General features: G+C 37.8%; 1 protein-coding gene across 1 annotated transcript in view; it reads right to left on the reverse strand.

Moving 5' to 3' along the window:
• PCSK5 (proprotein convertase subtilisin/kexin type 5) overlaps positions 1 to 21,545 on the reverse strand; it is a gene marked incomplete at its 5' end in the record, with an annotated part of 195,672 nt that overhangs the window by 162,935 nt on the left and 11,192 nt on the right. Inside the window, one exon of the mRNA XM_082013448.1 lies at positions 9,707 to 9,811. Within this exon, the coding sequence (XP_081869574.1) occupies positions 9,707 to 9,811 (105 nt within the window). The remainder of the gene's footprint in view (positions 1 to 9,706; positions 9,812 to 21,545) is intronic.

A 21,545-nucleotide genomic window follows, 5' to 3' on the forward strand; every position in this document is an offset into this window, starting at 1 on the left:
CCCTTTGGCCAGACTGGGACAGCTAGTAGAGCATGGGGAGCTTAAAAGTCCTTGACTGATGTCCTGGTTTCAGCCAGGATAGAGCTGGTTTTCTTCACAGAAGCTAGTGTGAGCCTACATTTTAGACTTGGGATGAGAAAATGTTGATAACATGCTGATGGTTTCAGTTGTTGCTTAGCAGTCAAGGACAGTCCAGCTCCTCGTGCTGGGCTGCCAGCGAGCAGGCTGGGGGTGCACGGGGAGCTGGGAGGGGACACAGCCAGGACAGCTGACCCCGGCTGGCCAAAGAGATATTCCATACCATATGATGTCATGGTCGGTATATAAAGCTGGGATGAAGAAGAAGGAAGGGGTGGAGGGATGTTTGGAGTGATGGCGTCTGTCTTGCCAAGTAATCATTACACGTGATGCAGCCCTGCTTCCCTAGAGATGGCCAAACACCTGCCTGCCCATGGGAAGCGGTGAATGAATTCCTTGTTTTGCTTTGCTTGTGTGTGCGGCTTTTGCTTTACCTCTTAAACTGTCTTTATCTCAAGCCATGACTTTCCTCATTTTTACTCTTCTGATTCCTTCCCCCGTCCCACCGTGGGGGAGTGAGCGAGCGGCTGCGTGGCGCTCAGTTGCCGGCTGGGGCTAAACCAGGACAACTGAGTATAAAAAACATCGGTGTGTTATCAACATTGTTCTCGTACTAAATCCAAAACACAGCACTATGCCAGCTACTAGGAAGAGAATTAATTCTATCCCAGCCAACACCAGGACAGATACATAGCAATTTTATAGCCCAGTAGCCAAATCACCAATATGCTATCTCTCTGCCACTAGCAATGCAAACTTACTCCAACCACATCAGAAAGCACATTTAGTGTAACAGGAGGCCATTGTACCTGTCAGAGCTGCTGTCTTGCCTGGCAAGCTCTTGGAACAGAGATTAGCAGTGAAAGGACTTACTTTCATCTTACCTTTTTTTAAACATTTATTTGCCCTATCATTTATCACCTGTAAACACACTGTGGTGCTAAACAACACAGGAGCATGTACTGCTTTACTGTAATGAACTGTAATGAAACTCAAATGTTATTAACACCTACTAGCATCTCTGGACCAAGGATCGCCAAGCAGTTTCCTTTATAATCCTCTGCTTTTACATGTTTATAACTGCTATGATAAAATAGTCATCTTATGGGTTTAAATTTCCCACACACAGATTTACCTAAAGTACTTTTGTCATTGTTAAGGCTCAGCAAAATCCTTTAGCAGTTCCTGAATTGTGTGAGGAACGTAACACCCTTTTCCTTTTTAGGCTGCAAGTGGATTTTCCTTTTTTTAAAAAAAAAAAAAAAACAAAACCACAAAACAATGTAGCATTTGCACTTCCAAAACAAAATACAAGCTAGTGTGATCTGGCTGCATATGCATTGTATGTCCCTCATTAATGGTCTCATTTTGAATGAGGATGAGCACTCCCAGATTGCATGGGGAAAGCCAACCAGGCAGTTGTGCTGTTAAAGCAAGAAAGCAACAGCAACATGTTTAGAAACTCTGGACAGAGAGGTGGTGAGAAACTCTTAGCCTAGAACAGAGATATTTTAGAAAACATTTAGATAACGCAAGGTACACAAGATGTACCTAATGATTCCTAATTAAGATAGGGATACAGCGTGCCACATATACCTTCTACACTCTCAGCAAAAGTGGCTGGGACCTCCACTAGTCCCTGCTCAAATCAATTGCCAGCTGAAGACTCCCATGACATACTGCACCATACTGGAATGCATGCTGCTCAAATCGTTTCTCCAACCTTTACCTCCATGGTTCTGATGCTGAAGTGTCCTCTAATGAAGCAATGGATGGACAGAGGTTTTTTTCCTCCTTGTTTTTGTTATTTCATTAATGTACAAGTCAACTTTGCAACTGTAGTAACTTGAAGTGTTCTAATACCTAAAGAATACAAGTTAGGAACAACAAAACAATCTATATTTTAAGTGCTTTTATCTTCTAAAATATGATGACAAATGCTACAGCCAATGTTATATTTGCAGTTAGGTATAGTAAGACATTTTTCTGAATTTATCCATTGCTGGCATCAGCATTGCAGCTCCAGTAAAGATCTGTCTGCACAAGAAAATTGTGACCACTATCATAAGCAAACAGGTTAGATTTAGGCTTTAAGTTACTTAAATGTAGGTTTTTTTGAGCTTCCACTAGTGACATACAAAACTCTTTTCCCTGATTTGTCCTCAAATTCAAGAAATTTAAGAGTTATATTCCATTTTGGATCTTAAATCTTAAAATTGTGAATGTAGCACTGTATAACATTCAGTTGCAGAAATATTTGTGCCCTATACAGAAAAAGTTTCCCCTGAAGGAAGTTTTCCTCTCCATCACTCCTAAAGAACATTTCATTTTTGAAGGTTCCTAAACAAATTTCTGTAACAAGATCTCGACTACAGTCACAAATATTGCCACTGATCCTAACTTCTGCTCGACACGTTTGCTGGTAAGAGAACATATTTTAGCAGCAGAACACACACTATGAAGCAAAGCCAAGGAGTCCCATCGGCATAAGCCCTAAATTCACCAAGTGCTGAGAAGTCAAAGAACACTGATTTCGCAGAAGAAAAATCCGCTATGTAGTTAAACAGCTCTAAGCTAAAACCCAGCTACAATCCAGCTAATTTTTTGAAGTGTTTAAGACTTATTATGTTCAAGACACATGTTGCTCTCAAAAATTCAGAATGGGTTACTTCTTTTTTCCCTCTTGATAGAGTGAGTCTCTTGCAAAGCCCCAAGCTACTGCATAGGGTCTTCTGCTTTTGTCTCTCCAAAAACAGAAGGCTCCTAATACATCAAACTCAACAGACTGATGGAATCTGCCTTATTTTGAATATCCTTATCTCAGAAGATGTTAGCTACTTCTCTGAGAGATGTCTGAGTCTTTGCCTGCCTCTTTAGAATCAGCCAATATATCTCATTGACCATGAAGTCCAGAGACCATAATAGCAGCTCTGCTGCAATCCCTATAAACTGCTGAGTGATGGAATGGGATATTTGATAGCTAGTCTGATGCTGGAGTCCTGTAATGTTGTGATAACTTGACAAAAATGGTGGGACGCTGAAGTTTTTCACAGCATACTATTGGTCAAAATCTTGACCCAACTCCTTGCCATCCTGTAGTCTTTCAATTTCCCTGACCATCTCATTACCAGCTTAAGAAAATAACGATATGAAAATAGCAAAAGAATGCAATCCCACTGAATAATGTCTTTTTCATTCCTCAAACCATTTGCTACACTAATTAGGAAGTGAGCCAGTTAAAACCTCTCGACTAATCTCCAACTCTTGCCCAAAAGTTAACAGTGAGATTGTCATTGCCAAGGAGTTCTGTAAAATGACTTGGCAATCAGAAAATTGGAATGTTCTGAAATCTAACATTTCTTTTAAATGCACATGCAATTAGCAACATCAAGGGGACAAAACCCTTTGAGGCAGGTGCTAACAACTGGGATAATCATGATGAAATGGAAATATAAGTGTAGGTAATCAAGCACAATAATTTATTTCAAGAAACACTTCCATATTCCCGACAGTGAATATTTTCCTTTTCTAAAATTATATTACACTGAATTTCTACTGGCCATTTTTCTGCTTTTAGTAGAAAACATCAAAAGGTAATTCCACTAGCAAGCTTCACTGATTATTTTTTGAGGGTTTCTTTAAATACTAATAGAAAAGTCAGCTATCTCATGAATATAGAAATAGAATTAGAAATTAACAAAGATTTTATTCCTTACAAATAAACCTCAGTCCCATTACTGTTACAATCAATTTCATTAAATACTTCTATCTGTTGTAGACAAATGAAGAGAAATTACCATTATATGACAAAATTTGCTGACTGAAGAACCATTATCTCTTGTTATAGCAGCACTGTGTTTGGTCAGTACAGTACAAGGGAAGATCGTGTATATTCACGTGATACTCTCTGAACATGCTCTGGATTAAGCCTTTCATCTTTAGGTTACAGTCACCCAAGGTTCATTTGTGACCTGGTTTTATATCATCCACAGAGTACACACTCTTCCACGTGGCAAAAAGGAACACCAAATTTTAGGTTTCTATTCCTCAGAACGATTAGAAATTTCACCCTACCTTCTCAAGTGTTTCGGGTATTGCGCTGGTGTAGACAAGGGAGAAACCTGCTACAAAATGCAGCTGCAATTCCACTCCATTATTGCTCTGCTCTCTGGGGTTTATCACTGTGGTTTTCCCCTAGGTCTCACTATATTCTGAACTGCAGTCTAGTCCATACTGGGTCACAAATGAAAGTAAACCTGATGCAGCCTCAGCATAGTAAAATCATTCTTGATTCTGGCTGAAGCAACATAGACTTCCCAGAGATTTTTGCTGATGAAGAATGTGGTTTACGCTAAAACTAATATACCAGGCACCTCTATGAGTACAGATTTCAATCACCATTAAGCAAACAAAATACCAACCACCTTGTGCAAAGTTTACAACAACACGAGGAACAGTTAGAACAACACTAATTACAGCAGGATCTAATGCAGTTCTTTGTCAGTGAACAGCAAGTTCATACCTCAAAAAGCCCTGAAAAAAGATCCAAACTGTAGGACTATTTGCTTATGCTTACATGAAACTTTTTAATACTCCGGAGGCAGGTGCTAAAGGGAGATGTTGCTATGCCCTCTCATACATTGTGATTCAGTTCATGTTCTAACTCACCCAGCAACAGGCTCCTTGGAAATAGCAAGTCTGGTTCTTGATTTTGACTAACTAAAAATGGAAGGATTGCTCATGTAAAAGCTTTTTGAGGCAATTAAATAAAGGGTCCACAGTAGGAGATATTGCATTACTTAAAAACTAACTTAAACCTCCAGTCACAACTCTGAACATGGGAAACAGCATGACAGTTCCTATTATTTTGCAAACAAGTAGAGCAGTATCGATTCTTTGTCCTCTGAGTGCTTGTACAGATTATGGCTACCCAGGCAGACATCAGTAACTCACCTGGTCCCAGTGTTTAACTGTTGTGTTATTCTATTTGGCTAACAAGATCTTTTTGTTCACTAATGAGCTTTAACAACTTAACATTGCCAATATGAAACACAACGTTACCCATAACAACATTCTCATCTGAATTTCTCTAAGCTCTATGTCTGTGATGCTGGCTTTTGAAAGCTTGGGGTTTTGGTACTGTAACAACATTCTTCATCCCTGCTGAATTTTGTGGCCCCTACATTAAATCCAGATCGTTCAAAGCTTTATCTTCTCCTTACTCAACCTCATACTGCAATCTTAGAACATTTAAATTCATAAATAATTGGAAAACACAACTTGACAGCAATCTTCTTAGTACTGAAAAGTTTTAACCCTCCTCTCTACTTGCAATGAACAGCCTGATCCGGTGATCGAATGTATGTTTCCCAAAGGCATGCTGCAGAAGTAATGGAACACTCCTCGGCAAAGCAAGACCATCACCTTGTGGGGAAATCCATCTTTTCCCCTACACTTTAGACAGCTATCTCCCATATCAACCCAGAATATTATTTAGGAATATGAACTGGTGTAACTATATAGCAACATGACGAAACATTTACTTGTGGCTGCTACAGTTCTGCTCCTCTGCCCTCTCACGAACATCCACAATGTCCTACCAGTAGTAAGAACAGGATTCTGGCATTACATTCCTATCTTCTGAAGACAGACCAGATCATCTGGTGCTGTCTCATCAAAGATATGCTTGCCAGCATTTTACAGGCTGCTACCACCAGTTCTGTTCAGCTTGTTATGGCAAAGATAAGAATCACACACACACGGTACTAACATTTTTGTATTATCAGGTCATACAGATCTGATCTCTGCATGGTTAGGTGAGGCTTGGTAGAATGTAAATGTCTGAAGGAATGTTTCCGCAGGTATTCTGATCCTGGAGCAGAGGCGACAAAGGCATGACAATTCTGCAAAATCCTGGTCAAGTAGGGTATCTTGCTGAAATTAGGTAGCTTTACTTCTTACTTCAAGGGAAGTAAGACTGGAAATCTGTCAATTTCTAAAAGATGAGTGAACCTCACCCACGAGCCAGGAGTTCAAACCCCGAATAAACCTACCTGAAATTAATTAAAATTTTAAAATTATGAGATGTCATCTTAGTTGAGATTGATAAACAAACACTAATGCTGTAAAATCTTTTCCCCATTAGTAAATGTGACACTTTACAGGAACTTGAGTTATTAATTTTACATTTTTGAGCATTGCTATGGGTCACATATCTTCTTCAGATCTCCATTGTGATGCAAAGCACTGAGGACCTCATAAGCAAAATGGAACAAACTTTAGTCCGTATGTACATCGCTTTGAATACATTACGAATCTTAAAGCTGCTTTTTATTATCTTAAGAATTGTGTTCTTCTAGGATTATTGCTTTGCCATTTATGCTACTTCATTGTGTGGGATATTTTTCACCATATGAGTCACACATTTCATTATCACAGCCTTTCACTACAAACTTTTCATGTCACATAATAGTTCAGTATAGAAAGACAGCTTTCGCATCTATACTGTCCGTTTAACTTCTACGTACAATTGTCATACATAGGCACGTCAAACTCTGACACGCCATTGGAACTGCAATCTCTTCAGTGATAGAAAAGCTCCACCTGATTTTTCTTATGCTTTGTTTTGAAGTAAACTCTGACGTACAGACTGAGACTGCAATCATTCTTTGCAATTTTTTCCACTTTATGATTCCTCATTTCACCACTGTGGGAAATCCAGAGGTGCACCACAGCTCTTTATTCCAAGCCCTGGAAGTGCTGTAATAGTCTGATTTCAATAGAGGGCCGACCAGCAATAAACTCAACTATTTAATTGTTGAATTAGAGCTTCAGCTTCATGATACCTTTCAGCTATGGACTGATTCTGCCCCTCTTCCCACTTCCTTTTTGCTCCTGCTCCCATTGTTTCATGCATTGTAACGTCACCAAAATAACTTTGCTGAGCAAACTCCATTGAGCAAATAAAGGCTCTCAATTCATGGCATGGTGCTTTCATTGACCCCTGCCAGAGGCCAACCACAAGCAGTGTATCAGCTGGTGAGACCGGAAACCTCTGTAATAGACTTCATTCAACGCTTCACTTTGATGCGTAGTACTAATCTCTGCTCTGAATCCACAAACTTCTCTCACTTCTTTGTTTTTCTATCAACACATAGGAAACGCCATGTAACTATACACAGGCCTAGGAAAGATGCCGTGGATAAAGCTATGTTTCAAATTTTCTACATGACAATCTATGTTAAGAACATTAAAGCCTCATTTGGGCATCTCTTCCTAAAACTATTTATTCCATTTCATCTCTAAATGACAACATGCAGCATTGCTAGGCAAGGATGTGGATGATAATGGACAAAATCGTGTTACCCTGCATATCCTTTACCTTTTAATCTAAATACAGAATAATGTTTGTTTAATGCTGGGAAAATTGTCAAAATGTGTAATCCACATGTCTTCAGTTTATACTCCCTGTTGGATCTATTCATATTGTTTGTAACAGTGTCAAGAGGTTTTTCCAGAAGAAAAAAATCAAGCCAAAGATCTTCAAAGCAATTCATTAATTGAAATCCACCATAGCAAGATTTTGTACTACCCTTATACCTTTTCCTATGCATTCACACAGCGAAATCAGCCACTATGCACACAAGTAGTTTAGAAATACCAGATTTCATAATGGTTCCTCCATTATGTGCAGGTTGTTTACATAATGAATTACCACTCAATAAAAATTCCATCATTTAAAATTTCATAAAGGAGCAAATTAGTGAGCCACATCAGAAGCATGCACAGATCAAGCTAATTGTGTGTGCATGTTACAGAGAGATGATTTTAAACATTAAGTAAACTACCATTAAACTACTTGGAAAGTAAACAAATCTCAGTGTTCCTTGGTTCACAAACACACATGCCATCTAATCAGCTGCAAATATTGGCATTAGATACAGTCACACAAGAATTCCCAAGCCCAGGTTTAGTGGAATAGTCACAAAGTCAATCACACACACTTTTGCCAGATCGAGGTATTAGACCGTCAGCTTCTCTTTGGGTACAGAATCATTACCAGGCTTGAGTACCTTACACAACCCTCTCTAGAGCTTCTCAATATTAAAGTGATATTTAACAATGATTCAGAAATTCAGAAATTCTGTACCAGCAGCTGCACAGATTGGGGACAAGACCTAAATGGCATAACATGGAAAGCACTGGAAAATAAATGATGGCTGTGGTTTTTCTGCTGTGGTCTGCCTTATGAGTCTCTCATGATTCTGGCCACAGTAGCCTGGGCTGGCTGCCAGGGGTGCAGAAGGGGTGTGTGGAAGCTAGGTGTAACACCAAAGTTTATGGTGGTACATGCACGTGAACTTGCCCATTTGCGTGTAAATCACTCCAGCTTTGTGCACACAGCAAAGAGCATGGACTGACAAAGATGTGAACATTTTCCCTTCCTTTTGCAGTGTCGCCTATTCAAAGCGCAGTGCTGTTTGTTTGAAAGGTGGTCTCAGCACCCGCGGGAACAGAGATTTGGGCCCTGATCATTTTCACACCAATCCCCAAAATATGCTGCTCAGCAGAGCTCCTGGTGCTCTTATGGGGTTAAGCAGTTCAGCCCCATCTGCAGTTCAGTTCAGCCCTAAAACTTCAGCCCTAAAGATGGTTTTCCAGACTGCAGAAGTATGATGCTCCTGCATGATGCTCAAGTTGCACACTGTACATCTACGGTATTCAAACTGTCTTTTACTGATAACTGTTTCTTCGTAAATTCTTTGTCAAATAAAACCTGAACAATCAGGTACACAGATAACAGTCATCATCCCAGTACTTAAAAAAAGCTTGACTGTTATCACCACTGAAAAACACCAGGGACTCTGGGGTTTGTTGGGAAGAATGGGTTGCATGAACAGCATAAAAAAGCTAATGGGATCTTCTCCAATCTTCCTTTCTAAAAGAAATTCAGAAGAAATCTAATTCTACAGTCAGTGACAAAGCTACCAACCACTGAAATTAAAGGATTAAAACAAAAGTGTGTCTTGGGTACAGATACAAGACAATATTATACTTAACTATAAATCAGTAATTAAATTATGTTGACAGTTACCTATTATAGTACGTACTCCAAAGATATGACACCATTTTTCAAACAGGTCTTAAAATTAAGATCAGTAGGAACTGCCAAAAGGACCACAGAAAAGAGCATTCTCATTTTAATCCCTCACACACCTTTTCTTTCAGAAAAAGACATGAAAAAAGCAAAAGAAACTTTCCCCTCATATTATACCATCCCACACTGCTCATCTTCATTCTGAAAGCTGCTTGATTTACAGAAGGAGCTCTGCAAACATGAATGTTACACATGTGGTTTTGCAGAGAAGCACAGCACAGTGATTAGTGCATTAACAAAATTCCTGCACTCCTCCATGAATAATGTTGGACCTTATGTTCCAAGTATAGCACATACTTAATAGCATGGTATTGTCTTTGTTTCACTTTAATGGGAAGCAGAACCTTAGTGAACAGATAGCGTGTCAGTTCTTGTAATGCTATATGCCATTCAGGTCAACGTACTCTGGTTTGATATTTCATATGAAAAATGCAAAGGCTTTTGCCTAAGACACACGGTGGATTTTCTTACCTTTGGTTCCATTGAAATGAAGCTGTGGGTACCTCTACTTGAGAGGACTGACCTTTTAATTGTTTTACTGTGGTAGAAATGGTAGTAATCCTTCAGTGTTCCAATCTGCAAGGGGAGAGAAGAAAAAAAGACAGGGAGATTTAATTTACAAAAAACAGTTTTCTGTTTTTCATTTCTAAAAGTCTATAAATTATGCAATTTCCTGCACATTGAGATGTTACTTAAACCCACCGATCATCTTTCAAAAGAAGGACATATGATATGAAATGGATGGAGTGTCCTTGAGGCAGTAACTGCATAACCAAAGATTTTAATTGAGCTGCTTAGTCTGGCTGTATCTACCTTTTTAATGTTTAATTTATATGCAGTAGTTTAAGTAATTCTATATGAATCTATATCCAAACTGTCTTCAAATGGAAAGTATCAAAATCATCAAATGGCTATATGGTTATTAAAAAGCATTCCACTTAGTTTGCTTAAGGAAATACACTGTAAAAGGCACTAGATTTGGTTATTTATATAATTAAATTATAAAAAGGACATTCACAGCACCAGACTATACAACAGGAATAGGCTTCTGCTTCTGCCAAATGTGAATAAGAAAGAAATAGAAGACAGAAAGGTGGAAATGGTAACTTCAGGATAATGACTAGCTTGAAGTACAAAATCAATTCATGCAAAATTGGAAATTTCACAATGGTACAATAAAAATGCTTCTTATTCATCCCATCAGTACACAGCAGCAATGTAAATATTAAACTAAGACAGCCTTCACAATCTGATAAAGACATTTTCCTTTCTAAAGTCATTAATATCTAAACATTTATAACTTGAAACTTTAGTTTCACGCACATATAAACAAACATTCAACCTCCTTGTCTTTAAGGAGAATGCCTCTCCAATTCATTTGGAATTTGACCTTCCATTGCACTGCAAATACTGTAAGACACTCTTAATGATGAGCAAAAAAGCAACAATTGAGCTGACTGTCATTCCAATTTGAAACTCAAAGTGACCTCAGAAAACAGGCTTGGTTTTGCAAATAAATCTGAATGAAATCACTAGAGAGGATGGAGAAACATTCAAAAACTCTAATCTCAAAAAACCCATTAGTCTGAATTTGTATCTATAAGAATATGCATGTAGGAAACTTCAGAGTTCAACAGTAAACATTCAAACAGAATGGGAAAGAAGCCACTGAAAAACTCCAAGAATATGCTTCTAGAATATTAGAAAACAAAAAACTTGAGGAAAATATCAAAATAGACTAAGAAGAAATATTGATAGAAAATTATTATTCTCAAGGAGCACCTGAATGTTTTATCTTAAAATTGAAAGATGTAAACAGCACAGGGGAATGAGGGAGAACCTTTTTTTGGGGAAAAAAAAATTCAACAACTGAAATGAATTCACCTAATGGGGAAAACTTCACCAGGGTCTAAGATATTAATCCCAGTCTGTGCAGTTGGTCCATCAATATCTTCATTTCAGGAAAAATAACTTATGTTTAGTTTAAGTCAAACACTGAAATATTCAGTTAAGTTATCATAAATTAGTTAGTTTATCATAAATTAAAGAGGAATTGGTTTGACTAAGCTAATTAAAGTATATTAGCACTGCGATAACAATTTTCATGCTGCCTTTTGTCTGAAAGGCAACTCCAGCTGAAGTGGTGCAACTCTGTAGCATGGATAAGCCCAGTCTCACATCTACATATGCGTGCCTACAAATAAACTTTCCTTAAACATATATGGGGAAGTCTTTTTGCGGACACTTCGAAGAGCTGCAGACCCTTCTGAGACCACCCACACATGGTCCTCCGTGGGCTGAAATCTGTTGCCAGACCAGGTGCCAGAGCACATACTGGTTCTTTGTCTCTGGATCACAACAGTCCTTTGGAGACACAGTGTGTCAGAATAAAAAGCAGTTTCCATGCTTGATCTTACCCAAAGGGAAATTAACAACATTATTACACAGTCATGTTATTGCATCACTTTTGACTCCATTAACTAGAATTTACTCTGAGTTTAACAGAACAGTAGTAGCACACTGAATGTCCCTTAGCATCAGGCTATTGTTGCGCCCTTTTTGAATTGTTATTATTCGTATCAACCATTGAAATCTGGTGTCAGGGTTGGCACAAGTGCAGGTGATGGCAAAGGGGTATAATCAGTGACTTCAGTTTCCTGGACTCGGCAATAGCCTCAAAGAAGGCTGAAGTGCTAACTACTGGAAAGTGATGCTACTCTTGCTTTTTAAGTCCTCAGAAACCTATAAATTGCATATTCATCATACCAGTACCCCACAAATGTTACAGACCTTTCATGGACCTTGCTGACTTCAGAGTGTATTCAAAACCTACCACTGTAGGTGTCTACACAAGCACACACATTACTGAAAAGACAGCTCAGGGAAGTAACTGTGTTTTACCACTGCACAGAACTGCATAAATACAAAGGTCATATTTTAGGGAAAATAAACATCTGTCCTGTTTCGTGCTACACAGATCTTAATATCGCATAGTTCTTTGTGTCTGGTCTTGCACTAGGTTTGAGGATTTTTATTTATGTATTTACTAAAGATAAACTCTAGCTGACCTCTCCAAGGGCATCCAAACCAGCAAATTTAGGAGATGACCCAACTGCACTCCTAGAAGTCCTACTGTTTCGCAGGACTAGCCACTCACACAAGAGACTGGAGGGATCTGCATGCTCTACCTTCCAGCCAAAGCAGGACAGCATGAGGCTCTGTAATGCTTGACAGCTACACTCCCTCGGACACCTTGGGCTCAGGGGACAGAATTAAGCCCTTAGAATTAAATGTGGTTATTGTAACGCCATGTCTTCCAGGCACCATCAGCTTTCACATAATAACAATTATTAATAATAATAATTAATTAAAATGGTGAGAACTACAGCTTTAGTTCATAACTGTCAATGAAATAAAAGGATCCTAAACCTTTTTAAATAGAATTTAATTCATATTCACTAACTGCCAGTGCCTCTTACAGTAAGGTAACACCAGTGTTATTAAAAATTTTATTGCCCTCTTTTCCCTTAATGAGAATTTACTTAGACCTTCCAAATCCTTGGACCACTTGGAGAACAGTTAAACCATGGAAATATAGCACAATAAAACTTATCATTATCGATGTTCTCGTTAAATTGGTTTTTATACTTTTAACTACCAGGTCTTAGAGGCACTCTCAGAGGAAAAGCATTGCAAAGATGAAAACACCAGACTGCAGAGCTAACTACCTTAGAGACTGATGGCAATTTTAACTGTTTTATCCTTGTGAAGTCTTTGTAATCTCCTTTTTGACCTGAAGGACTTGATTTCTTTAAAAAGAAATAGAGAAGCATTCCTGAGGAACTGTCTGGCCAAAAGCAAGGAGAATGGGTGGTGAGGGCAGGGCAGACTTACTCTCTTTAAAAGTAATCTTCACCACTGGACATTTTAAATAGGTATATACATTCATTTTAATAGTTATTTTAGTGTTATTTCCTACAATATCACAGTGGAATCCCAGAAAACCAAAGCATCTGCATATTTACATCAATTTTATATTTATTAAGTCTTATTTTCTATTTAACTTGAGAAAACGTGTTAATTTTAAAGGTAATATGAACAACGTACAAACTTTCTAGGCTTGTCCTTCACAAATATTTCTTCCATATATGTTTTTATAATATCAAGATAATTTAGGAAACTGAACTAATTCATCCACATCTGTATGTACGTGTCCTCAGAAACTCTGTAAGGAAACATAAATGCTAAAGCTGCCTGTTAAATATATATTAAATATATATATGATCACCACATTGACATAGCCGACTAAGCTCTGAAACTGCAACTGAGACTTCCATGTAGCAGAACATAAGCAGGGAAGTTGTTCAAGCTAATGCAAAGGAACCCAAGAGATGCCTTCCTTTTCTTATCTAGTAAATAAACTTTTTTAAAGAGAAGAATCATCTAGACATCTAGCTGCAAACTACACTTCTCCCAATGGGCTGAATGGAAAATAATATTCTGTTGAGATGGTGGATATAGTGTAAGAGTGTCTTTTTGCTAGTCTTTAATGACTTTGGTCCTAAATAGATTGGGAAAGGAAGGAAGATCAGGTCCAAATTTGGTTCTCAACTCTATGAAGTGCTAGAAGAGGCAAAGAAGCATGGATCTGCTACCCCTGTGCACACCTGGAACATAAACCATTATAAATATACAGCAATGTATTTTTTGAAATGTGGTTGAAGATCTGATTGTCTGCTTCTTTCAGAATGGCAACAAATTTCCAAAGTGCTAAAGGCCTTGACAGAAGGAAATACAAGAACAGAGAGATCAAGAAAGTTTATCATCTTTACTATCATAAACTCATTTTGAAAAAACCACTTCAACTATATTTCAAACTTTAAAATGTTGTCACATTATACAAAGTACATTGGAAATCATGTTTCAGACCAAAAATGAAAACATTTCAGTCTGAAAAGGTTGAAACAAAATGTGTTGGTATTACCGGAGCTTTCTTCTCTGCCTTAAATGCCAGTGAAGCCAACCTAGCATCACAAAGCATTGTGACAGAACCAAACGTTGACACAAGTTACAATACTGCTTATGCTCCTTTGATGCACACCACTCTAACATGAAGGAGGTGAGCCCATAGCCCTTAATTCTGATCCTGGCTGGCCCCTCGTTATCTACAGGTGAAGACAGGTTCATGGATACTACAGAAAACTGCCACTCCCTTTCCTTCTTGTGTCCCTGCAGACTTAGCAAGTATTAAACATCTTAAAACCAGGGTTCCTATCTCAGCATTTCGGGACAAGAAAGCACTGCAAAGGCTGTTAGTTGTTCACTGACCTGCTCAAATTTAAGCACCCATATCTAGAAAGGGCATGTGATCCAAGACCTTGAACCTGAATTTGACTTGTATTCCAAGCAGCAAAACTGTGTAGTGGAGGTTTTTTGGGGTTTTTTTGAGGGGTAAGGTTTCTCATAAGATACTGCAGCAGTGACCACACCCTCCTAACCGCCGTCTCTTTTGCCCAAAACCCCACTGTTGGGTCAGCACTGACAGATCTCTGTAATGCTGAGGATGGAGGAGCAATCACCATCAAGACAGCTGCAAAGCTGCTCCCCCATCTGATGTGCAGAGAGAGATGGGGGCTGTTTCTCTCCCAAATATACCCTTCAATCAAAAGCTTACCCCCGCCCCCCATCAGAATGGGGAATTTCACCTACTATGTGTCATTCACAAGATATAGTAGCAAGGTTTGCCCACATACAGCATACTGCAGTGAGGTGAAATTTAAATCACTTTCAGTTTTGGCCAGTTTGGGGCTCTCACAAACATCAGTTTATGAAATATTTAGCAGAGAGAAGCACAGGCCCTCCAGGCCTTACTCAGCCTAAAACCTAAAATTCCAACTCTTAAGAAGAGGCTTCTATCCAAATATTTAAGCTCTCTGCTAGTTTCCTGTTGGGCTGATAACCCACACTTCCCTGCATGAGTTAAAATAGCTTTTTGGATTACTATAGGCAGATAACATTAAAAAAAAAGCTGAAACCACTGTCACTGCTGAATGCCATGGTCTTGCCTCGAGCTGCAGTAGCAAGATAATACTGCTCTGATGACTAGTCTAAAGGATGGAAATACTGATGCTTATTCTCTGTATTACAGAGGCTCTGAATCTGTACATGACAAGAATATCTACTGGGTGGGGGGGAGAAGTGCCCTTTAACTGTACCCAGACTTGGCCAACTGAAAGAATTCAAAGCAGCAGCAGCAGCACCAAGGTGATGTGGGTATGAACACAGATTGTCACCTCAGATGCAACCCAGACTACTCTGAAAGCCTGAATTCCAGCTATGCTCAAATACCCAAGTAACCCAGTTCTCAGCTCTATTTTAAGCCCAGTTAGCTAACAGAAATTTGACAGATGTTGTGAAAACACCTCTGTATGTGCTCAAGGTAGGAATAGCCTAACTTGGCAGTTCCTATCTTTGCTTCTCTGACGTTCCTTTCTCTTCAGGTTTGTTTAAAAGGGAATTGATACATCTGCAGACTGTTGCTGTTCCTGAATAGTGACACTCTGAACAAGCTAGGCTTGGCCTTAAATGCACTCCTCGTTCCTGAAACATTTGAGTGTCCTAAATGGGAAAAAACCTATACTATAATCAAGAGTTCTTGCTCAGTTTGTTAAATCTTTGGGCTGGAAGAGAGGACCGTTCAGACGGATCAAGGAGATTCCCTTCTGAACCACCTGCATATGAAAAATACACAAAACCTCGAAACAGGCAGATAAATTAAACCACATGGCTATTACAGCAGAAACATCACAATTTCCATGGAAATATATCAGGTTGTATCTCTTCACATGGTAGCAACATGCTAACACTTTAAGACTTTACCTTTGACATTCTCTCTCCTGTTTAAAAGGGGAGAAAAAGGTCTCATCTTACTGAATTAACATACACCGCTCCAGACTTCTTTTGTATTTGTCCTTTGTGTTTCAGCTATTTGAATGAAAAAATTTTGTCTGGGCACTTACCTTGAGCTAAGACAGTACAGTTTGGCTTTTTACACAGTTGATGTCAAAAATTAATAACAGAGACATTAAAACAAAGTAGCTTTGCATTATGTTCTTCCAGATAATGTCACTGATGTTGCTTATGTGCTGCTGCATTTTGGTTTGAAGCAGCACATTAACTCTTTCACTGGCAAAATAAATATAAGCCCTCTAGACTTTTAACTTTTCATATGCCTTTTTTAGCAAGACAATATAGTAACAACATCCTGAAGTCAATTATAATTCCTTATAGCATCCTAATTTGGTATCAAAGCTGAGATTTTTTCAAAGTCACTTTCTAAAGTTTAATGTGAATTTCAATTTTTATGTATCTGCTAGGAAGCTTTAAAATTCTCAGAAAATACTACTGTAGCTAAACTAAGTAAAAATGCAGATTAAAAAGAACACAAAAAGAAAATTTCAATTTGCAGTAGAAATTCTTTACGTGAGCCGGTATATTTAATTTTGGATTCTCTCTATAAAAATATTTTTTCTAACAGGTTTTTTTCCCCAAGGTTTGCCACCACATTCCAGAATGTAATCTATAGATATTTAGAGTTTCAATTCTAAACTATCATTAAAATTTAATTCAAATTAAAATCTCAATTTAAACATAGAATTCTAAATTCCTAGTTAGATTTATTCAAAAATATTTTTAGAATTCCAAAATTCTACTTCTCTAAATACAGAAATGCTCTATTCTAATATATTATAAAATATACTTAGCAATATAAAACAGATTACGTTTCCTCTGAGACTGATAATGGGCCTATAAATTTTACAAAGTTCAGGTAAATTGGAAAAAGCTTCCTAGATCATACCTTCTGCATACAGGTTACTTTGTACAGCTGTATTTTAAAACAAATAATGCCAAATAAAATTCTGCTTTTTGAAATTCCAGTACTTTAGTGCTCTATTGATAACCTAATTTAACATGTGGATTTACTTGGGAAAAAAGAGAAAAAACCCAACAACCAAACAGCAACATAAAATGTTTTGCTTCATCCAAAAAAAACAGGTTTTGTCATGTAACACAACTAAGTTTCAGTACAACTACCTTTGCAAGAATGAGAAAGCATTAACTCATAAAAGAGATCACAGGTCTCTGGAGGTAATATGAATTTATAAAGTAAGTTCAGATATTAGAAAGATATAAATTAGAACTCTACCATAGCTTTATTCTAATACATGCTATATCACACTAAGATTTATTACTTAATCTACCCTGCTATACATGATGAACAATCCTTCCAAAGAGGATTGTGGCATCTTTTTTGGATTATACATTCACATAAATCCCACGGAATTAAGATCTTTCTGCCTTATTAATTGAGTTGTGAAAGGAGAGAGATGTTAGCTGATTTTCTTTAAAACAAAAATGCAGCTCTGAGAACAAGAACATGCATCAATCTTTACAGGAGGACAAGATCTGGCAGCCCTCCTTGAATCTGAACTGCGCTGTGCATTGGTACCCTCTAAACATTTGCTATGTGGTACCACCTCCCCAGAGACGAGAGCATAAAAATATGCCCTCAGTGAAGTTAAGAATGAATAAAATGTGAGAAGTGGAAGATATCTGGACACTATGTTGAGTGTTCAAATAATAAAGTGAAAGAAATCTGACTGTAGCACTTGAAATCTTTCTTTCAAAGTCAGTAACTAAGAGTTTCATCCACCTCCTCTCTAGGACTTATAGACAGGTTGTGACTATTAGAACAATGTTGAAAAAAGTACCTAAAAATTAATGAACAGAGAGTCCTTAATTATTGGGATGGGGGGAACGTTCTTGTATGAAGCGCAGGCTTGGTGTTCCAACAGATATCAGCCTGAAAGAGATGGTGGGAGATGGTGAAGGAAGCCGTTTCCACATCTGTCACGTGAAATGTTACAATTCAAGTACAACGATGGACCTTAATAACTGCAAACTCAGTGTCACTGTGAGCTTTGCCTAAGGATGCACTGCGGCAATTGGCAAGTTCATGTCCCTATCAAATAAAGCAACGCAAGGTTGCTCAGCAACCTGTGACCGTGGGTTTGCCGTTCCACACCGTCATTACACATTTCATGAAAATTCTCAAAAGGAAATCAATTACTGCCTTCATTCCTGTTCATCTTTTCTATTGGTTCTTTTCACTACAGAAAGCAGTGCAATGTAAACTGGCAGTTCATGCCCCTTTATATGAAGCCAAATGAGTCACCATCTTATTTCTGCAAGTAAAAATGAGTGCAACAAAGTGTATTTATTTTCTGCTCTATGAACAAACTTAACCTCTGCAACATTTCAAATGACTTCAACACAGTCATCATGCATTGCAAGTTCAAGCCATAACAAATGTTGTTTTTATCTGCAAAGAAGCTGTTAGGCAATATGTCAGTAAACAGACCTCGTAATAAAGCCATCGAATAGGAAACAAATACCTTTAACATTTTGAGGGTCCACTAAATTGCCATTGCTTTCTGAGATCTTTTTTTCCCTTTCCTAACGCACTATTCTGTAATTTAAAATATCTAAATGATATACTGCATCACCTGAAATGAGATTTGTCACTATTTTATTGACTACCAATCCTATTTCATGTTGTATCACTGAATAAATGTAAAATGATGAGAGAATGAGGATGAATACTCATGCAGTATCATGAATGTTTATTTAAGTAGCAAATAGAACTGCCATATTCCATACATTATTAGCTACTCCAGACTCTAAGAATTACTATTTCTTTGTAATCTGTACTCTCTTGTATGTCATTATAATAAAGCGTAAGAATGAGGCTTGACAAAGTTCTGACACTGTTATTTCAATCATGCCAGCAGTATAAAAGGTAGTCAAGAAATAGGTTTTCTTTTTTAACAAACTACATCAAGAGAAGTTTCACAGCAAAGAATGTTCATATTCATTTCCTTTTAAATCTTGAGCATGAAATATTTAATAACCATCGTCCCTGTCCTAAAACTTGTAAACATCTGCCCAGTCTCAGTGGGATCAAGGCCCTTCTCATTTACAAAACCATAAATCAGAAATAACTCTGTTGAAGCTAATGGAATTAAAAAGGCATAAATCAAGGGCAATCAAATCTAATGGGGTTACTTGTACAAGTAAAAGGTTTAAGAACTGGGCACCAAGTTAGATATACTGTTACATCTCTATCCAGTTATTTAAACATCAATATAAAACTCTTAAGCACATTAATAGCAAGAGAGTTTATAACATTCAAAATGACTAATACAGTGACCTACAGTAGTCATACTGTTTCCAGTGAACATTTATATTGCCAGCAATAAACCTTTTCACACTGCACTTTGTCCTACAAATCTGAATTCAGCTCTTATTGGTCATAATAAATAGAATGTTTTAATTTAACTGACTTTCTCATGAGACTTGATTTAAGCAATTTCCTCCTCTATCACCAATATAATTTACTGAAAAGTAATAAAGAATTGACTCATGGGAATACGTAGGACGGTATTTGGGTACTAAATCCAATGCTCTTTTACGGTGAACCTACATCATACGTCCACAGCTTTGTACTGTATCAAAGTCTGATGACTTTCCACTCTGTACAACATGCTTAACTGAATACAGAGAAGCATGCAACTTGTCCAGAGCTAGGTAATGATGTTGATACATTCACCTACCTCATTTGGTTAATGCTAGAGCTGTACAGTAGTTTATACTTTTTTGCGTAAAAGCAAGGTTTGCCAGTCTCCATTATTTAAATAAGCAGTCTCCACAGCCACACGTAATGTCATTGATTTTGATACAACTTCAGCAACAACTATTCATACGAGTAAGTTTCTGGAGAAGATTTTACAGCTTCCTAAGTTCAATAATAAGAAAAAAAAAAATTCTCTCTTTGACAGGATCTAAAGATACACATAAAGAAAAAGCAAGTAAGTAAGCAAACAAGACCAAAAAATAATCACCAAATTGAGTGCATTATGTAGCACTCAAATATCGTAAGAAAGAAAACATCAACATTATCATAACTAATGTTTAGTGCAGATTTAAAAAAAATATTACAGCACACCAAGGGCCTGTTAATTCTAGTATAGTCACATAATATTCCACTTAAAGTAGCTATTTGTAAGCACAACAACACAATGTGAAGTATTAATTCAGATATACACAAGTCTCTCCTGCTGTACCAGCTTCCATAGTGCCAGAAGAGTGATGAAGGTTCCATTCAGCTTTCACTGGAAGCAGTGTGATCCTCCACTGTCGGGAGCTGCAATAACCACTTAAGGAAGAAACAATTTTTTTTTAATCGAAACCTTAGTGAGGCCTACATTTTAGATTAATTTAGCATCTTAACGTCTAGGCTCGTATACCAGCTTCTAAATTACTTCAGACTACCAAGAAAAGTTAAGGAGAACTGATATCAAATTCATGATGAAATATGTAAATTTACTAAAACTAATAAAAAACAGGTCACCGCTTTCATACACTATCCATTTCACACATTTAAAGAATATTCCTTGGTAGCCTTCTTGTTTGGAGACTAGAATCTTACAACCCGAGGGCTAAGCTCAGCAGTGTACGTGAAAGTAGATTTTCTTGGAGGAGGGAGAAATGTTTCTACTGGATATTTGTTTAATACGTTGCTATTAAATATGTAATACCAAGATGCTGAAATAGGGAAAAGCCAGGCAGCTAGAATGGTAGCAATGAATTGAACAAAACCATGTATTTTTCTTTCTAAATGGATCTGCATTTCCATTTTGAAACATTTGTTTTCATGTCAAGATCAAAAACCAACACAGATTCCAGCCACCACTAGAATCACTCACTGTGCAGTTAAGCATGACAGATTAATATCTGCAGTTGCCAGGCAAGAAATGGAAATTACTCAAATTTTGCAAGATGGGAATGGTATTTATCTACAAGAAAGCTTCCCAAAGAGCAGTCTGTTGCAACGGTAGAACCATTTATTGATAAGATGCGTGATGCCAACACAGCACAGAGCTCATTTAGGTCATGGGACAGTTAACTCTTTTAGAAACCAAGGCTCAGCCACCCTGTTTGTTTCCAGCCATCAGTCTTCCCTGGCAATGGCTTTGTCACTTGGCCATGATCATCATGCACTGGCCTAAGAATTATCGGGAGGAGTCCATTCAGTATGAGAGAGAGTTAAACTTCTCTGAGCCAAAACAAAGATCAGACAGGGAGAAAGGAGTAATGCCAGTAATGCAGAGATGGGTATGTGTCAGGAGTACCAAGGAAATCCCAAACACTGTCACACATGTCCTCTCTGGAAATGACCTTGTACTTCAAA

This window comes from Phaethon aethereus (genome assembly GCF_964289735.1).
Source record: "Phaethon aethereus genome assembly, chromosome: Z".
Taxonomy (NCBI): Eukaryota; Metazoa; Chordata; class Aves; order Phaethontiformes; family Phaethontidae; genus Phaethon; species Phaethon aethereus.